Source organism: Takifugu flavidus, chromosome 2 (genome assembly GCF_003711565.1).
Source record: "Takifugu flavidus isolate HTHZ2018 chromosome 2, ASM371156v2, whole genome shotgun sequence".
Lineage (NCBI taxonomy): Eukaryota > Metazoa > Chordata > Actinopteri > Tetraodontiformes > Tetraodontidae > Takifugu > Takifugu flavidus.
Window position 1 is genome coordinate 919,583 of NC_079521.1, and position 17,848 is coordinate 937,430.

General features: G+C 42.8%; 2 protein-coding genes across 7 annotated transcripts in view; both read right to left on the reverse strand.

The window, feature by feature from the left end:
• LOC130519382 (NACHT, LRR and PYD domains-containing protein 12-like) overlaps positions 1–17,848 on the reverse strand; it is a 34,580-nt gene extending 16,732 nt beyond the window's left edge. For 4 of the 6 annotated variants that reach the window (XR_008948301.1, XM_057022760.1, XM_057022749.1 and 1 more), the window contains exons 1-7: positions 17,386–17,848; positions 16,451–16,554; positions 14,089–15,899; positions 12,987–13,163; positions 12,703–12,876; positions 10,701–10,874; positions 10,321–10,494 (exon numbers count right to left, since the gene is read on the reverse strand). Coding sequence is in view for 5 of the 6 variants with exons in the window: in XM_057022760.1 (XP_056878740.1) it covers positions 10,321–10,494; positions 10,701–10,874; positions 12,703–12,876; positions 12,987–13,163; positions 14,089–14,666 (1,277 nt within the window). In the remaining variant the exon portion in view is untranslated. Of the gene's footprint in view, positions 1–8,921; positions 9,791–10,320; positions 10,495–10,700; positions 10,875–12,702; positions 12,877–12,986; positions 13,164–14,088; positions 15,900–16,450; positions 16,555–17,385 lie in introns of those variants that run through there. The other 2 variants (XM_057022774.1, XM_057022792.1) reach the window with 2 other exon arrangements.
• LOC130519411 (uncharacterized) lies at positions 864–6,115 on the reverse strand. Its single transcript, XM_057022842.1, has 6 exons — positions 6,003–6,115; positions 5,255–5,392; positions 2,906–3,070; positions 2,162–2,299; positions 1,872–2,036; positions 864–1,263 (listed from the first exon to the last, which is right to left on the reverse strand). The coding sequence occupies exons 1-6, from the start codon at positions 6,107–6,109 to the stop codon at positions 1,122–1,124; spliced, it is 855 nt and encodes a 284-aa protein (XP_056878822.1). The 5' UTR covers positions 6,110–6,115; the 3' UTR covers positions 864–1,121.

Genomic DNA, 17,848 nt, shown 5'->3' on the forward strand with positions numbered 1-17,848 from the left:
CCTCTTTATGTTGTCATACCAGTGTTGTTGTTCGGTTCTTGTGACTTCGCTGGGCTACTTTCTTTCGAAGCCCTGATGTGGCTGGTCTGCTGTGCCTTGGGCCTGGTCGTTTCCCCATCCCTGGGCCTGGTCGTCGCCCTAGCCTTGGGCCTGGTCGTCTCCCCATCCCTGGGCCTGGTCGTCGTCCGAGCCTTGGGCCTGGTCGTCGTCCGAGCCTTGGGCCTGGTCGTCTCCCCATCCCTGGGCCTGGTCGTCTCCCCAGCCTTGGGCCTGGTCGTCGCCCCAGCCTTGGGCCTGGTCGTCTCCCCAGCCTTGGGCCTGATCGTTTCCCCATCCCTGGGCTGGTCGTCTCCCCATCCCTGGGCCTGGTCGTCGCCCCAGCCTGGGCCTGGTCGTTTCCCCATCCCTGGGCCTGATCGTTTCCCCATCCCTGGGCCTGATCGTTTCCCCAGCCTTGGGCCTGGTCGTTTCCCCAGCCTTGGGCCTGGCCGTTTCCCCAGCGTTGGGCCTGGTCGTTTCCCCTCCCTCCCTGGCCTGGTCGTTTCCCCAGCCTTGGGCCTGGTTGTTTCCCCAGCTTTGGGCCCGGTCGTTTCCCCAGCGTTGGGCCTGGTCGTTTCCCCATCCCTGGGCCTGGTCGTTTCCCCATCCCTGGGCCTGGTCGTTTCCCCATCCCTGGGCCTGGTCGTTTCCCCAGCCTTGGGCCTGGTGGTTTCCCCAGCCTTGGGCATGGTCGTTTCCCCAGCCTTGGGCCTGGCCGTTTTCCCATCCCTGGGCCTGGTCGTTTCCCCATCCCTGGGCCTGGTCGTTTCCCCAGCCTTGGGCCTGGTGGTTTCCCCAGCCTTGGGCATGGTCGTTTCCCCAGCCTTGGGCCTGGCCGTTTCCCAAGCCTTGGGCCTGGTTGTTTCCCCAGCCTTGGTCCTGGTCGTTTCCCAATCCCTGTGGCTGTGAACTGCCCCCGCCTATGGGCTCCTCCTGTCTAGGCTCATTCTTCGGCCTTTCACTGAAAAAAGTGACCAGAGATCCATGAAGCAATGTGTCCAGCATGTGAGAGTTAACATGTAGAGTATTTACTTAAAAGGAAATGTTAGCTGCGAAATAAAACTACATAATAGAAATTGTCCTTACATGTCTCCAGTATCCATGGGTTCGGACAGCTCATCCTCTATCCCGACGCTCCTTCGGTTGAGAGTATACCATTGTTGCTGCTGAAAATTATTGCTGAACTCTGAGATGTCATTTTGCTGTTGATACGATGGACCGGCACTGTGGTGCATAAAATACATTTTTCGTAGGATTAGACTGTGCTCTCAATATTTCTAGTTCAACATCCTTCCTGTTTTAACCCAATAGCATTTTGAAACTACTTTTATTCATGTATAATGTATTCCTTTCACATATTTGGGAAGTCCTGAATGGGAGAACATGGTGACTAAAGTTACATCATTGTTGTAAACATCTCTGTTGTCACCTTTTAACAGAGGAAGTAAATCATTATGCTTGTGATTTTAATTTTCTTTAGTAGTGTGTCACAAAATGTCAATTATAAAAGATAAAATTATCAATTATAAAGGTTATTTCTACTGCTGCTGCTGATGGGGCCCATTGTTGCCAAGGACAGACTGTTCTAGGATATTGTGGTATGGGCCTTCTCAATGCTTTCTCTGGACATGGCCAATTCATTTCTGCTGATCTTTCAAAAGGAAGAAATTTCCTCATTTATCTTAGCGGTTCCTGGGAGATGCTAAAAGTGGCCTGATATAGCTCAGGTCTCCCATTTGGATAAGGTTTGACCTGGCCTGGTTTTTGCATCCAACTACCCAAAGGTGGTTTGGTGCTTTTTTTTTTGCCAAAACCTCTTTATGTTGTCATACCAGTGTTGTTGTTGGGTTCTTGTGAGTTCGCTGTGCTGATTTCTCTCAAAGCCCTGATGTGGCTGGTCTGCTGTGCCTTGGGCCTGGTCGTTCCCCCATCCCTGTGGCTGTGAACTGCCCCAGCCTATGGGCTCCTCCTGTCTCTGCTCATTCGTCGGCCTTTCACTGAAAAAAGTGACCAGAGATCCATGAAGCAATGTGTCCAGCATGTGAGAGTTAACATTTAGAGTATTTACTTAAAAGGAAATGTTAGCTGCAAAATAAAACTACATAATAGAAATTGTCCTTACATGTCTCCAGTATCCATGGGTTCGGACATCTCATCCTCTATCCCAACGCTCCTTCGGTCGAGAGTATACCATTGTTGCTGCTGAAAATTATTGCTGAACTCTGAGATGTCATTTTGCTGTTGATACGATGGACCGGCACTGTGGTGCATAAAATACATTTGTTTGTTAGGATTACTGTGCTCTCAATATTTCTAGTTCAACATCCGTCCTGTTTTAACCCAATAGCATTTTGAAACTACTTTTATTCATGTATAATTTATTCCTTTCACATATTTGGGAAGTCCCTAATGGGAGAACATGGTGACGAAAGTTAAATCATTGTTGTAAACATCTCTGTTGTCACCTTTTAACAGAGGAAGTAAATCATTATGCTTGTGATTTTAATTTTCTATAGTAGTGTGTCACAAAATGTCAATTATAAAAGATAAAATTATCAATTATAAAGGTTATTTCTACTGCTGCTGATGGGGCCCATTGTTGCCAAGGACGGACTGTTCTAGGATAATGTGATACGGGCCTTCTCGATGCTGTCTCTGGACATGGCAAATTTATTTCTGCTGATCTTTCAAAAGGAAAAAAAATTCTGAATTTGTCTTAGCGGTTCCTGGGAGATACTAAATGTGGCCTGATATCGCTCAGGTCTCCCATTTGGATAAGGTTTGACCTGGCCTGGTTTCTGCATCCAACTACCCAAAGGTGGTTTGGTGCTTTTTTTTTTGCCAAAACCTCTTTATGTTGTCATACCAGTGTTGTTGTTGGGTTCTTGTAAGTTCGCTGGGCTGCTTTCTCTCAAAGCCCTGATGTGGCTGGTCTGCTGTGCTTTGGGCCTGGTCGTTCCCCCATCCCTGTGGCTGTGAACTGCCCCAGCCTATGGGCTCCTCCAGTCTTGGCCTTTTTGCCGGCCTTTCACTGAAAAAAGTGACCAGAGATCCATGAAGCAATGTGTCCGGCATGTGAGAGTTAACATGTAGAGTATTTACTTAAAAAGAAATGTTAGCTGCCAAATAAAACTACATAATAGAAATTGTCCTTACATGTCTCCAGTATCCATGGGTTCGGACATCTCATCCTCTATCCAGTATCTCTTTCGTTTTCGATTATGATGTCCGGGCTGCTGACAATTATTGTTGAACTGTGAGGTGTCATTTAGCTGTTGATACAATGGATCAGCACTGTGGTGCAAAAAATACATTTGTTTGTTAGGTTTACTCTGCTCTCAATATTTCTACTTCAACATCCTTCCTGTTTTAACCCCAGAGCATTTTGAGACTACTTTTATTCATACATAATTTGTTCCTTTCACATATTTCGGAAGTCCTTAATGGAACTACATGGTAACTAACGTTAATTCATTGTTGTGAACATCTCAGTTGTCACCTTTCAACAGAGGAAAAGAATCATTATGCTTGTGATTTTATTTTTTTTCAGTCGGTTGTTCCAAAATATCAATTATAAAAGATAAAAATATCTATTATAAAGGTTATTTCTACTGCTGCTATGGGGCCCATTGTTGCCAAGGACGGACTGTTCTAGGATATTGTGGTATGGGCCTTCTCAATGCTTTCTCTGGACATGGCCAATTCATTTCTTCTGATCTTTCAAAAGGAAGAAATTTCCTCATTTATCTTAGCGGTTCCTGGGAGATGCTAAAAGTGGCCTGATATAGCTCAGGTCTCCCATTTGGATAATGTTTGACCTGGGCGGGTTTTTGCATCCAACTACCCAAAGGTGGTTTGGTGCTTTTTTTAACAAAACCTCTTTATGTTGTCATACCAGTGTTGTTGTTGGGTTCTTGTGAGTTCGCTGGGCTGCTTTCTCTCAAAGCCCTGATGTGGCTGGTCTGCTGTGCCTTGGGCCTGGTCGTTTCCCCATCCCTGTGGCTGTGAACTGCCCCCACCTATGGGCTCCTCCAGTCTTGGCCTTTTTGCCGGCCTTTCAACGAAAAAAGTGACCAGAGATCCATGAAGCAATGTGTCCGGCATGTGAGAGTTAACATGTAGAGTATTTACTTAAAAAGAAATGTTAGCTGTGAAATAAAACTAGATAATAGAAATTGCCCTTACATGTCTCCAGTATCCATGGGTTCGGACATCTCATCCTCTATCCAGTATCTCTTTCTTTTTCGATTATGATGTCCGGGCTGCTGGAAATTATTGTTGAACTCTGAGGTGTCATCGTGCTGTTGATACAATGGATCAGCACTGTGGTGCAAAAAATACATTTGTTTGTTAGGTTTACTGTGTTCTCAATATTTCTACTTCAACATCCTTCCTGTTTTAACCCCAGAGCATTTTGAGACTACTTTTATTCATACATAATTTATTCCTTTCACATATTTTGGAAGTCCTAAATGGAACTACATGGTAACTAACGTTAATTCATTGTTGTGAACATCTCTATTGTCACCTTTCAACAGAGGAAAAGAATCATTATGCTTGTGATTTTATTTTTTTTCAGTCGTTTGTTCCAAAATATCAATTATAAAAGATAAAAATATCAATTATAAAGGTTATTTCTACTGCTGCTATGGGGCCCATTGTTGCCAAGGACGGACTGTTCTAGGATATTGTGGTATGGGCCTTCTCAATGCTGTCTCTGGATATGGCCAATTCATTTCTTTTGATCTTTTAAAAGGAAGAAATTTTCTAATTGGTCTTAGCGGTTCCTGGGAGATGCTAAAAGTGGCCTGATATAGCTCAGGTCTCCCATTTGGATAATGTTTGACCTGGGCTGGTTTTTGCATCCAACTAACCAAAGGTGGTTTGGTGCTTTTTTTTGCCAAAACCTCTTTATGTTGTCATACCAGTGTTGTTGTTGGGTTCTTGTGAGTTCGCTGGGCTGCTTTCTCTCAAAGCCCTGATGTGGCTGGTCTGCTGTGCCTTGGGCCTGGTCGTTTCCCCATCCCTGTGGCTGTGAACTGCCCCAGCCTATGGGCTCCTCCAGTCTTGGCCTTTTTGCCGGCCTTTCAACAAAAAAAGTGACCAGAGATCCATGAAACAATGTGTCCGGCATGTGAGAGTTAACATGTAGAGTATTTACTTAAAAAGAAATGTTAGCTGTGAAATAAAACTAGATAATAGAAATTGTTCTTACATGTCTACACTATCCATCAGTTCAGACATCTCATCCTCTATCCAGTATCTCTTTCTTTTTCGATTATGATGTCCGGGCTGCTGGAAATTATTGTTGAACTCTGAGGTGTCATCGTGCTGTTGATACAATGGATCAGCACTGTGGTGCAAAAAATACATTTGTTTGTTAGGTTTACTGTGTTCTCAATATTTCTAGTTCAACATCCTTCCTGTTTTAACCCCAGAGCATTTTGAGACTACTTTTATTCATACATAATTTATTCCTTTCACATATTTCGGAAGTCCTTAATGGAACTACGTGGTAACTAACGTTAATTCATTGTTGTGAACATCTCTGTTGTCACCTTTCAACAGAGGAAGTGAATCATTATGTTTGTGATTTAAATTTTCTTCAGTCATGTGTTACAAAATATCAATAATAAAAGATAAAATTATCAATTATAAAGAGTATTTCTACTGCTACTGATGGGGCCCATTGTTGCCAAGGACAGACTGTTTGAGGATATTGTGGTATGGGCCTTCTCAATGCTGTCTCTGGATATGGCCAATTCATTTCTTTAGACCTTTTAAAGCAAAAAGTGTCCAAGTAAATGTGCTGGAGTTAGCCTTCAAAGCTAACACTTCTGTAGCATAGCTAATATCCCAAAATATTTTGATGGATTTCCTAATTTTTAAATCTATGCAATAAATTTTTAAATCTATGCAATGAATATGGCAATATTCATAGTAGCTGTAGAGAGTAAACTTACGAGTCCTGACAGTTACTTCCTTGAAGAAAAGTGTCAGGTGACTGTGCACCCGGAGGCTCTGGGTTCTCCATAGGCTTTTTATTTTTAGAGAAACAACCGATCCCCATCAAACTCCTTTTCTCTAAAGCTGGCCATGAAAAAAAAAAGTTACTGTCAGAAAACTAGATTTAAAAACCTCATACAGATTCACATTTTGTTCCAGTCAAAAGCAATAGATCCTTAAACCCAAACAATTAAGAACAATTAATTTTGCAGCCTGTCCATACCTGCCACCTCACATGAACTATTTTACGTTCAAGAAAATGGTAAAAAAAAACAACAATTTGAAATCTTTATTTGATTCTCAAAACTTGAAAAAATTGTCTTGCATCAAACAGATCAATTACCCACAGATTGTGATTTAAATCTGCAGAGTATAATATGAGCTTCCAAAATGTAGTAGGTTGAAAATTAAATTAAAGGTATTTTCTCCAGCTTAACATCAGCTTGGAGTGCCAAAAAGGTCACTCTCCATCCTAAACAAGGTCAAGTGAAATGGCATTGCAAATGTTGATGCGTAAATCCGCCTCAACATCTCCAAATGGGTGCCGCGTAAACGCAGTAACTCTCTTGAGCAAGGCACATATTTCAAAGCATTTGTCAAATCCTGACACGTTTCAATCAGCTCTGATTTGGAAAGCATTAACAGCTGATCATTTTGATGAACATTTCCTTTTCCTTACAGTTCAATATAAACTCCATGTTGAGCAAACTTTGTGTGAGGGTTGTTACCTATTATATGTTTGCTGTCTGCAGACTGCAAAATGCCACTGAAATCTACTGTTGTTTTAGGGTTGTTTTGGCCATGGAGAAGTCACATTCAGTGACAAAGATTATATAGATGTAATATAATATTTATCATACGATATAAAGATATAAAGATGATCAGCAGATAACACTCAACAGCCACACACACACACACATGCGCGCGCACACACACACATATGCACACACAAACACACACACACACATACACACATACATTCCAAAATTTCACTGAAATCTGTTCAAAATATATTGAAATCATTAAGAGCTGATCATTTTGACGAATGTTTCCTTTTCTTTGCAGTTCAATTTAAACTCCATGTTGGCCAATTCAGTTGGTGTATTATGCAGTGATAATAAATATTTATTAAACTATTACAGAGGTTATAATAATGAGCAAAATAAAGTAAAGATCAATAGAAGGGCTTGTCACACAGTGTACTGTACCTGTCTATCAGCGAGTGTGGAATGAATGCCTGGAGAGGTTTTTTCCTAAGTAATGTGCTGTGCCTTGATGTGTGGTTGTTACAGTGGACATGCAGAGCAAACTTTGTGTGAGGGTTCTTACCTATTATATGTTTGCTGTCTGTAGACTGCAACACGCCACTGAAATCTACTGTTGTTTTGGCTACGGAGAAGTTATATTCAGGTTTAAAACCAATTTTATTCGATTTAATCTTTTTTATCGAGTTCACTGGCCTCAGATTTATCGAAGTACCAAATATAAACCGAAATAAATATTATCAGCAAATAACACTTATCAGCCAACTTGTCCACCTTTGCATATATTGAGAGGTTGTGGCTAAGGTAGATATATTGTCTTTATAGATTAATGAGTTTAAAGCATCAAAGTAACTTCCAAGCCAGAATTGCAGATTTTTTTTGTGGGTCAAGTGCCTGTATTGGACAGGTTGAACTATTATATGGGAATTTGGGAAATCTAGTCCAGTACATCTGCTGACTGAAAAATAAGCACATAATTGAACTACAAATAAAGCTTTGTGCATGTCCACGGAGTGGGTCTAAAAATACCATAAAAGTATATAGATATGCTGGAAATCCTGCTCCAGACACACACACATGCACACACAAACACACACATACATACATACATACATACATGCATACATTACAAAATTTAACTGAAATCTGTTCATAATATATTGAAAGCATTAAGAGCTGATCATTTTGACGAATGTTTCATTTTCTTAGCAGTTCAATTTAAACTCCATGTTGGCCAATTCAGTTTTTTTTTGCCTGTGTGTATGTGTGTGCTCGTGTCTGCGCACGCGTGCAGCTTGTCCAGCCATTTAAAGATGAAGAGAACTAAGGAACTGCACTGTTGGGAAAAGCGCCCCAGGAGACGGAGAAGATGGGCAGGCTACATTTCACTTTAGATAACAATTTCACTGATAATATGGTGCGATGACTCTTTTTTTCACTCTCTTTTTCACCCTCTGTCAGCTGTAAGCCCTACTACCTACCTACCTATGGACGGGGCTCCCGCTGTGAGCGGTCCACTACGGACGGGGCTCCCGCTGTGAGCGGCCCACTACAGACGGGGCTCCCGCTGTGAGCAGCCCACTACAGACGGGCATGCATGTAAGCTATGGTAGCGCTATGTTTTACCATGCCCGCGCCCTATAATCCGGAGCGCCTGATGTATGTGTTAAATACAGAAACAGCACCGTAACTGAGGCGGCACCTTTTAATACGGTGCGCCCTTTGGTCGCGAACATACAGGATATAGAACATAGGGCACGTTTGTGCGTGATATCACTCCGCGTCTGCGCAACGACAACAACCTCCTATCTTTAGTATTGCTGCGCCAACTGGTGGTCTTTTGGGTTGAGGATAACGGTGATCTATATGTACCTATATGTAGCTATAGCGTCATTGGCCTCCACTCCAGCCACTCCTGGTAGTTCCTCAAAAACACTGAGTTTCTAGTGGATGCACAATCTGTGGAAGCCAACATAGAAACTTCTGAAGAGCCAAAGTTCTTGCAACAAAAATATAGTCCCCAATTAGCTTGTTTTGTTATCACACGACCCCGTCCCCATTATCTTAAGAGAATATAAAAGAATGAGTGGAGACAGAAGAGAGAATGAGACGTTTTTGGCGCGTGTCGCTCTTGATTTTGTGTTTATTTTTGCAGTAAACTTAAAGGAGGCCTTTTCCCTTTATGTTTGATTCTATTTAAGCTGATATTCCATTCTTGACATCTTTAAATTTACAGTATTCATGGGAGATTTATTTGGTCATTTTGCTTCTTTTTATTTCCTATTTCCCACATTTATTCATAGTTTTTATTAGATTGCAATAAATCCTATAACATTGAACAGATTGACTAAAGTCAAATGACCTGTGGTTCCCACCGATAGCCGTCATTCTGATGGGTTTTTGCTGGCTGCAGCTGAAATATTCCAATGCTCCATGTCACAGAGACAGTAAATACTAAACCCTAAAGATTCTGAAGGCATGATGTAAAATAGTAACGTATAATACAGACATTTGAAGAGACAATTAAGAGAAGGTTTCCATGCTTCTAAGAGTGGCCGAGGAGCCATTTAGAACTTTATAAAGATGCATTGTGTGATACCAGGAACTAATTTAACTTCAAGGGGAAGCTGCTTCTGCTTTGTCGACCATCGACTGATCTCCTGAAAGTCCACCAGCGCTTTTTAAAAACTGAATTTTTCATCTATGGAGGGAGTAGACGGCAGATGTTTCCACAGATGCTCTTCACCAGTGGTCAGTGAGTGATGCAGCAGATGAGCGGGAGTTGACTGGCTACAACCAGCTACCGTCTCAATGTCTCCAGCCCATAGTCTGGATTCTCTACGAGATCAGACAGCAGCTTCACTCCTGGATCCTTCAGCTGGTTCCGACACAGGTCCAGTTCTCTGAGATGGGAGGGATTGGACCTCAGCGCCGAGGCCAGAGAGCCACAGCTGATCTCTGATAAACTGCAGCTCCATAATCTAAATAAAGAAGGGAAACTTTATAAGGTTATAAGTGAAACCAGTATTCATCTGAAAGGTTAATCAAAGGCATGATCTGTAAATATTTAATTTAGTTCCAGGTTAAAAAATGATAGTAATATGTAATTACCACAATTCCAACCTCTCAGGTTTGCACTGTTCCAGAGGAGAATATATATTGTTCTGGCCCTCACTCTTCCCAGGTTCTCCCACCTCTTTCCCTCCCATCTCATCATGGAGATCCATCTCACCTGTGGCTCATCTTTAAAGGCACAACCTGTCTTAGATGACTTCCTGTCTCCCTCACCATCTCCCTCCTCGTTGGCTGGTGTCTACCAGGCACCCTCACCTAGTTTTGTCTAATTTTGGTTACGATCTGTCGGCTTTTTCATTGTCCTTAAATCAGTTTATCATGAATAAGTGGTCCCCGTGTGGCCCCCCCTCCTGAAGGAACTGGGCACAACACACACACTCAGAAAGTGTGAGGACCCTTGGATGGAATAATGGACATTTTTGAGAATGGTGTTTACCTCAGAGTTTCCAGTCGGCAGTTTGGAAAGTGGAGAAAACCACAGAGCAGCTTCACTCCTGAATCCTTCAGCTGGTTCTCACTCAGGTCCAGTTTTCTGAGATGGGAGGGATTGGACCTCAGCGCCGAGGCCAGAGAGCCACAGCTGATCTCTGATAAACTGCAGTAGGCTAATCTGAAAAATGCAGGATGAGGTTATACGGTGCAGGTCTGCATGTTATCTGCGTCAGTACTAAACCTACGTTAGTTCTTAGTTGGGTCAGACCTGAATTCATGATATTACAAGGAATTTTTTTAATGTGGTGCATCACAGCAGTGTTGAGAACAGCCTCACTTCACCATCTTAGCAGCTGGTATATAGGTAGAAAAATGAAGACTGACCTGAGCCTCTCCAGTTTACAGCTTGGACTCTCCAGTCCAGAACAGAGCCGCTTCACTCCTGAATCCTGCAACGTGTTGTGGCTCAGGTCCAGAACCCTCAGATGGGAGTGGTTGGACTTCAGAGCTGAGGCCACAGAATCACAGCAGGTCTCTGATAAACTGCAGCAACTTAGTCTAAAATAACAATTATTTTGAGAGAAGACAAATAAAAATCAACATGTACCAGAGCAAAACACAGCTTACAAGCAACAAACCTCTGGTTCTGCACCGGCTTATCTGCCGTATGTTCCTATTTTGGGTTCTTTCAGGGCGGTTGGACAAGATCTACAGCGTATGTAAAGTGTGTGTAGGTCAAAATACCTTCCAAGTTTGCGAGACCACATTTCTCAATAGCACTCAACTCTTGTCAGGAGTTGGGACAAAGCGATCCACTCCTGACAGCTTGTGGGCGATGCTGCAGCGACCCTGCAATCCCTACACTCTCTGGTGAAACCAAATCAAAGGTTTGAGACACTGCTGGATGCTGGAAGGGTGGCTATAGTCTGGACGCATCGTTCCCCTGACTGCACATTTCTCCAACAATGATTGGCAGCTGGTGTCACTTGTTCTCCAGATGAGAGAAGGAAAGAGAGCCCCCCACAGTGTGTTTGATTGCCCCACTGCAAGCTCAATGCTGCCAGAGAATATTGCAGGAGCATCAATTCCCCTCAGGGCATCAACAAGGAGCTCAGGAAAAGGTGCAGCTGCCACCTACTAGAGACAAGCACACTGAGCTGAGATTCAAAGCCCTCTCCTCCCAAGAGAAGAGCTTGTTTGTTGGAGGCTCTTCTGGGCGATACCTGGTGCCACAGCTCCAGCTCAGCCCGTCTCTGGAGCTGAGGTGGAGCTTAGCAAGTTTCATGGTTCTCCACCACTTCCTCTGGCTGAGGACCTTCTCAGCTGGTGGTTTCTGCTCCACCTTCCAAGTTGAGCAGGTGATACTTCTGCATTCCTGCCCCCAGTGTCTCTGCAGAAAGAGTCTTCTCTACTGATTTATATTAGATTAGATAAAATTAGGATTTTTGGCTGATGTCTTAGATTTTGTTGACTAAGAGCAGGTTTTTCTTTAATAACATAGAAAGATTCGATGAGAAGAGAAAATGTATTATTTTATGAGCTACTTCCACTACTATTATATACACATACTTCCATATTGTCTTAGATTGCAAGCTGCATTTATTGCATCGTTCTTAGAAAGTCATATTTGTGAGGAGAAAAACTCAAATAAGGTCATTTTCTTTAATGACCATTACAACAGAAGGAGGCGATGAAGAAACAGATTTATCTAAATATTCGTGAAAACCTATGCATGGAAACCTTTTTAAAATGGTTGCATTGTGTAGAATCGGTGTAGAATCAACTTGTTGACTTCTGATTTGGACTCCAATGGAAGTGAGGTGCAACAATTGTGGATGCTGAAAGCTTCAGATCTTCATGAAGGTTTCTGTGGTTGGACTGACCTGCTGCCCCTTTAAGAGGGAGGCAGGTTTGGGCTTCTGGCTGGAATGAAGCCACCTCAGATGAGAATGACTGCAAGCTTTCGGTACCAAGGTTTAACAGGGGGCTCACTTCACACTTGGGCTTTTCTCTTTTTTGGGATGGCTTTTCTCAGGAGAGAAGGGGCATGGCACACTGCAGCAGCTTTCTTTTTGGGTTTGCTAGTTTTCCTTCTGATCTTTAAAAGACAGGAAGAACCATTTTTGATTGGTCTGAATGTTTGGGCGGTTTTGTGGCCAGCCTAAAATAAAACAAGACAAATCTACAACTGATACTTCCTTTCTAGTCATTGATGACCATCCTCACATGGGACAGATTTCCACAACCAATTTAATACTGCAAATCTGTCCTGTGTGGTCTTTTTTCTGAGAACTGTAACACTACGTTTATAACAAAGATCAAACATGTAAACATTTATTGTCTAACTAGTTACACCTGGGAAAGTACTGGATCATCTCTGACTGACCTGAGAGTCTCCAGCTTACAGAGAGGATCCTGGAGAAAACCACAGAGCAGCTTCACTGCTGGATCCTGCAGCTGGTTCTGACTCAGGTCCAGAACCCTCAGATGGGAGGGATTGGACCTCAGCGCCGAGACCAGAGAGTCACAGCTGATCTCTGATAAACTGCAGCACCTCAGCCTGGAAAAGGAATAAATGGGGCAAATAAAAACACATTTCTAAATATGAAAATGAAGAGAAAAGCAGAAAATGTAAAGAAATTTAGAAAAGACCAACAGAGGCCTCCTGACCTGAGCGTGTCCAGTCTGCAGTTTGGATGCATCATTGCAGAAGACAGTAACTTTACTCTGGCATCTGTCAGGCTTTGGTTCCATCTTAAGCTCAGCTCCCGTAGATGAGAAGGGTTTGACGTCATTGCTGAGGCCACAATTTCCCAATGACTCGTTGAAAGAAAACCACCAGACAGTCTGTTGTGTATGAAACAAAAATAGTGAGTCAAACTTTGGGATTTCTAATCAACTTATCTGAGAATCGACCTCAACACAAATGTAGCTCATTTCCTGGAAAAGCTAAATTCAACACCGTAGAGCAACAGTTTGAACGACCATCAGATCTGAAATGCAACTGAATTATTCTCAACATTTGTCTTATTTTAGAACAGCTCATAATTACTCAATATTTAAAATGATTATAGCAAATGGTTTAAAGAAACATGCATCTTTTTATCTGTCTATCGGCTCTTTGGATATTTTGCATTTCATCCAATTTGTACGATGGTGCGTCAAGTCTTAATTCAGCGATCCGATCGATGACATCAGAGTCTCTGGTTGCATCGATTGCCCTCAGCTTCTGTTCTATCTGCCTGTTTCCCTTCAAATCATTTTCACTGCACCTTTTGTTGCTAGTGATGAAGTTGCCACCTAACGGGTGTGGAAAGGCTCAAACAACTTTGTGGGTCACATAAAGGCTCCAAACGGAACCGCCACAAAGACCTAAAACACCCATTTAAACCAACGAGGCCGGCTGTTTTTACGTTGAACAAATGAAGCAAAATAGTCATGTGTCATTAGTTAAAATGTGTTTTTCTGTTGTTAGAATACGATGTATACAAACAAACAAAAGTTATTTAATGACATGACAGTAATTTCATGATAGTCAGTTAACTTGTGGCTCCTATTATTCCTGCCTTATGTTGGTTTGTCTGGATTGACCTTTGAACTTATATCCAGCCAGTGTTGAACATTTCTGGATGAATTGTTGTTTTTTAATTTATGGACGCTGCAGTGGAGATAAAGAATTGAAGGAATGACCACTGGAGGGGGTATTGCTGCCCGACATGATCCACTCGCTTGATTTAAACGCCGATGTCCGGCCCCAGAAATCTTTACTTACACGACCTTCCTGCAGTTCCTCACAGCTGGAATCAGGCGACGTCGTCCCTCCTCTGAGGTGTTGTACTGCTGCAGGTTCAGCTCATCCAGAACCTCCTCTGACATCTGCAGCAGGTAGGCCAGAGCTGAACAGTGGATCTCTGACAGTTCCCTCTCTGATTTCTTCTCTGACTTCAGGAACTCTTGGATCTCCTGATGGACTGACTGATCCTTCATCTCCATCAGACAGTGGAAGATGTTGATGCTTCTGTCTGGGGAGATTTCATCACTGTTCACCTCCTTCAGGTGGTTGAGGACCTTCTGGATGGTTTCTGGGTGGCTGTTCCTCTGATCCAACAGTCCACCCAAGATCCTCTGATTGGACTCCAGAGAGAGACCATGAAGGAAGCGAACAAACAAGTCCAGGTGGCCATTTTTACTTTTGAGAGATTTCATGAGTGCTCTCCCGAGGAAGCCATCAAGAGATGTGACTGGATCGTTATTATACAACCCAGCAAACCCGGAAAAGTCCTTTGGTTCCGAATATTTTAGGAACTGATTTATAACCACTGTGTCTTTCCTGGTGTAACGGTGGAACATGTAGACGGCAGCCAGAAACTCCTGAATGCTCAGATGAACAAAGCAGTAGACTGATTTCTGGAAGATCACACTCTCTCTCTTGAAGATCTCTGTACACCGACACCTCGGAGACGTCCAGTCCACATTGCTCCAGGTCTTCTGAGTAGAACATGATGTTTCCTTTCTCCAGATGTTCAAACGCCAGCCGACCCAACTTCAGAAGGAGTTCTTTATCACCCTCAGTCAGTTCCTCTGGTCTCTGCTTTCCTCCATACTTCTGCTTCTTCCTCCTTATCTGAACCCTCAGGAAGTGTGAGTAGAGGTCAGTCAGGGTTTGGGGCAGCTCTCCTCTCTGGTCTCTGGCCATCATGTCCTCCAGAACTATAGCAGTGATCCAGCAGAAAACTGGGATCAGACACATGATGTGGAGGCTCCTGGAGGCCTTGATGTGTGAGATGATGCTCTTGGACAGATCTTCATCACTGAACCTCCTCCTGAAGTACTCCTCCTTCTGGGAGTCAGTGAAGCCTCGTACTTCTGTGATCCTGTCAACACACGAGGGAGGAATCTGATAGGCTGCTGCAGGTCTGGAGGTGATCCAGATGAGAGCTGAGGGAAGCAGGTTCCCCTGGATGAGGTTCACCAGGAGCACGCCAACTGATGATACTTGTGTGACATCAGAGATGAGCTGATGCTTGTTGAAACCCAGTGAAAATCTGCTTTCATCCAGGCCATCAAAGATGAACAGAAGTTTCCAGACAGTCAGATCTTCTGCTCTGATCTTCTGTAATGTTGGATGGAAAACATGAAGCAGTGAGAGAAGACTGTGCTGCTCATCTCTGATCAAGTTCAGCTCCCTCCATGAGAGTGGAAGCACCAGACTGATGTCTTGGTTCTCCAAACCTTCTGCCCAGTCCAGACTGAACTTCTGCACTGAGAAGGTTTTTCCAACGCCGGCGACACCATTGGTCAGAACCACTCTGATGTGTCTCTGTTGCTCAGATAAGACTTTGAAGATGTCCTGGCACTTGATTGGAGTGTCCTGGATGTTCTTCTTGGAGGTCATCTCAAGCTGTCTCACCTCATGTTGTGTGTCCACCTCCTCACTTTGTCCCTCAGTGATGTAGAGCTCAGTGTAGATCTTGTTCAGCAGGGTTCCACTTCCTGCTTCATGAGTTCCTTCAGTCACATGTTCACATCTTCTCTTCAGACTCATCTTATGACCTTCTATCACCTCCTGCAGTTCACCACCCTCTGAAACAAACAATCTTTTAAATCCTTTTACAATTGTCATCTACAGCAGGAACACAGATGTCCTCAACTGGAAAATATTCTGTCATGTTTGAATGATAGAAGCAACAGTCGGGTCATGACCCATCTCACTGTCAGTTTGAAATGTGATGTCTTCTTATGTACACCTATTCTTTTATTTCATTGGGTTTCAATGTAATTTAGTCTATAACAACCATTTCCATGTCTTCCAAGAGTTTGCTTGGACTAAACAGCTGGTAAAAGCTGGATGATATTTAGAAAAACTCATCAAACCTTCTCCAAACACATCATACTCAGCAGACCCATTGTCCTGTAAAGGTCACCTGCCTTCAGCTCTTTAACACTTTCCAGAACTAAATGACTAAATGTTGCTAAATACTGTCTAAGCATTTAGGAAGGTCTTCAGAGGGTCCAGGGGTTCCAGTGGAACCAAACAAGTGCTCTCTGGATCTTCTCTTGCACATTGTAAATACACAAGTTGTTCCTTTATTCCGACCCAAAAGTATCTTATAAATACAAATGTAGGAGCTTACGTGAGACGCTGTTGTTCAGGTCGGCGGTCTGCAGTTCAGTTCTCCGTTTGTTTTCACCCTCGGGACAGGAGGAATCTCCAATGGAAGCAGACCGTTTCTGATAGCTGTCAAAAATGGGAATAGTGGTTATACATGTCTACTGGGCGTTAGCAACGCCTAAGAAAGGCTGCGTTCACTTCTACTTTCAGTTTGCTCTGACAGTTGAAGATTCAATGAACACTGAGCAAAAAATATAAAGTTATTTACGTTCTAACAAGCTCGTTTAGTTGGAGAAAAGTGTATTTGATCTAAGTGTTTAGTGGCTTTTCCTCATTGTGAATTTATGTTAAAAATAAAAGTGCCAAATCAGGAATATAAACTCATAGAATAGAACAAAAGTTCTCCATTTATGCTCCAAATACAGTCGTCTGGTCTCTGAAACTGATCATTAAATAGCACAGAGGTCACGCGTATTCAAAAGCTTATTTCAACCATTTAGAAATGACTGATATTGTTGTCTATGGGTTTATTAGAACCAGGAGCCTTATAAATAGACTTTTTAATGAATTTTCATGACATGTGGTGGAACAGTGTGGCAGAACAAGCTGCACAGACCTGCCATGTCTTACCCATCCGTATCTAAATGGAGAGCTGGAGCACTCTGCAATGGTGGATATTGTTGGGAAACTTTAAAATATATGCCTAGGAATTTTTGTGAGATGATGTTAACCCATGTAGGAGAAATGACCAGTTAAAAACACAAGCAATTTTCAGTTTTAAAAGATTTACCACACTAAAATTAACATGGGAGTTAATGGGAGCGAACACCTGACATGTTGGTGCACTGTTTCATTAATTTAATTTTTCACGATAGTGGAGGCTAATACCTACAAAATGATGTTTTGTATGGTTGTGAAATGTTCTAAGGCAGAGTTATGTGGTTCAGAAAACCTTACTTTAAAGGTGAGCCTTGAGGTCCAATACCAAAGTTTAAAGGGTCGACTTTGGACCAGTCACTCTTCAGGGACACTGTGGACTCTGCTCTGTCCTCGTCCATCCTGAGGAAACATCAGAAATAGTGATGAGACTGTGATGAAGGTAAATAATCTGTAGAGGTTGTAGTTAAATAATCCCAATTCACTGCATTTTTATCAAACAGGAACATTTCTAATCCATTCTGGATAACAACTGAATCACTAAATCAATGATGTCTCTGTATAATTTTCATGTTTTCAGAGTTCAAGCTGCTTTTTTTAACTGTTCCCTGCAGTGAGAAAAGAACTGGCACCTTTTCCAGCCCCTCATCCTGCAGCACTGAATGTGCTCTAAAGTTCTTTCCAGAGCAAACGTCTCTGCACTTGCAGCAACATGTTGTAGTCATGGATCCGTGAGGAGAACCGGATACAGGAAACGCCCCCA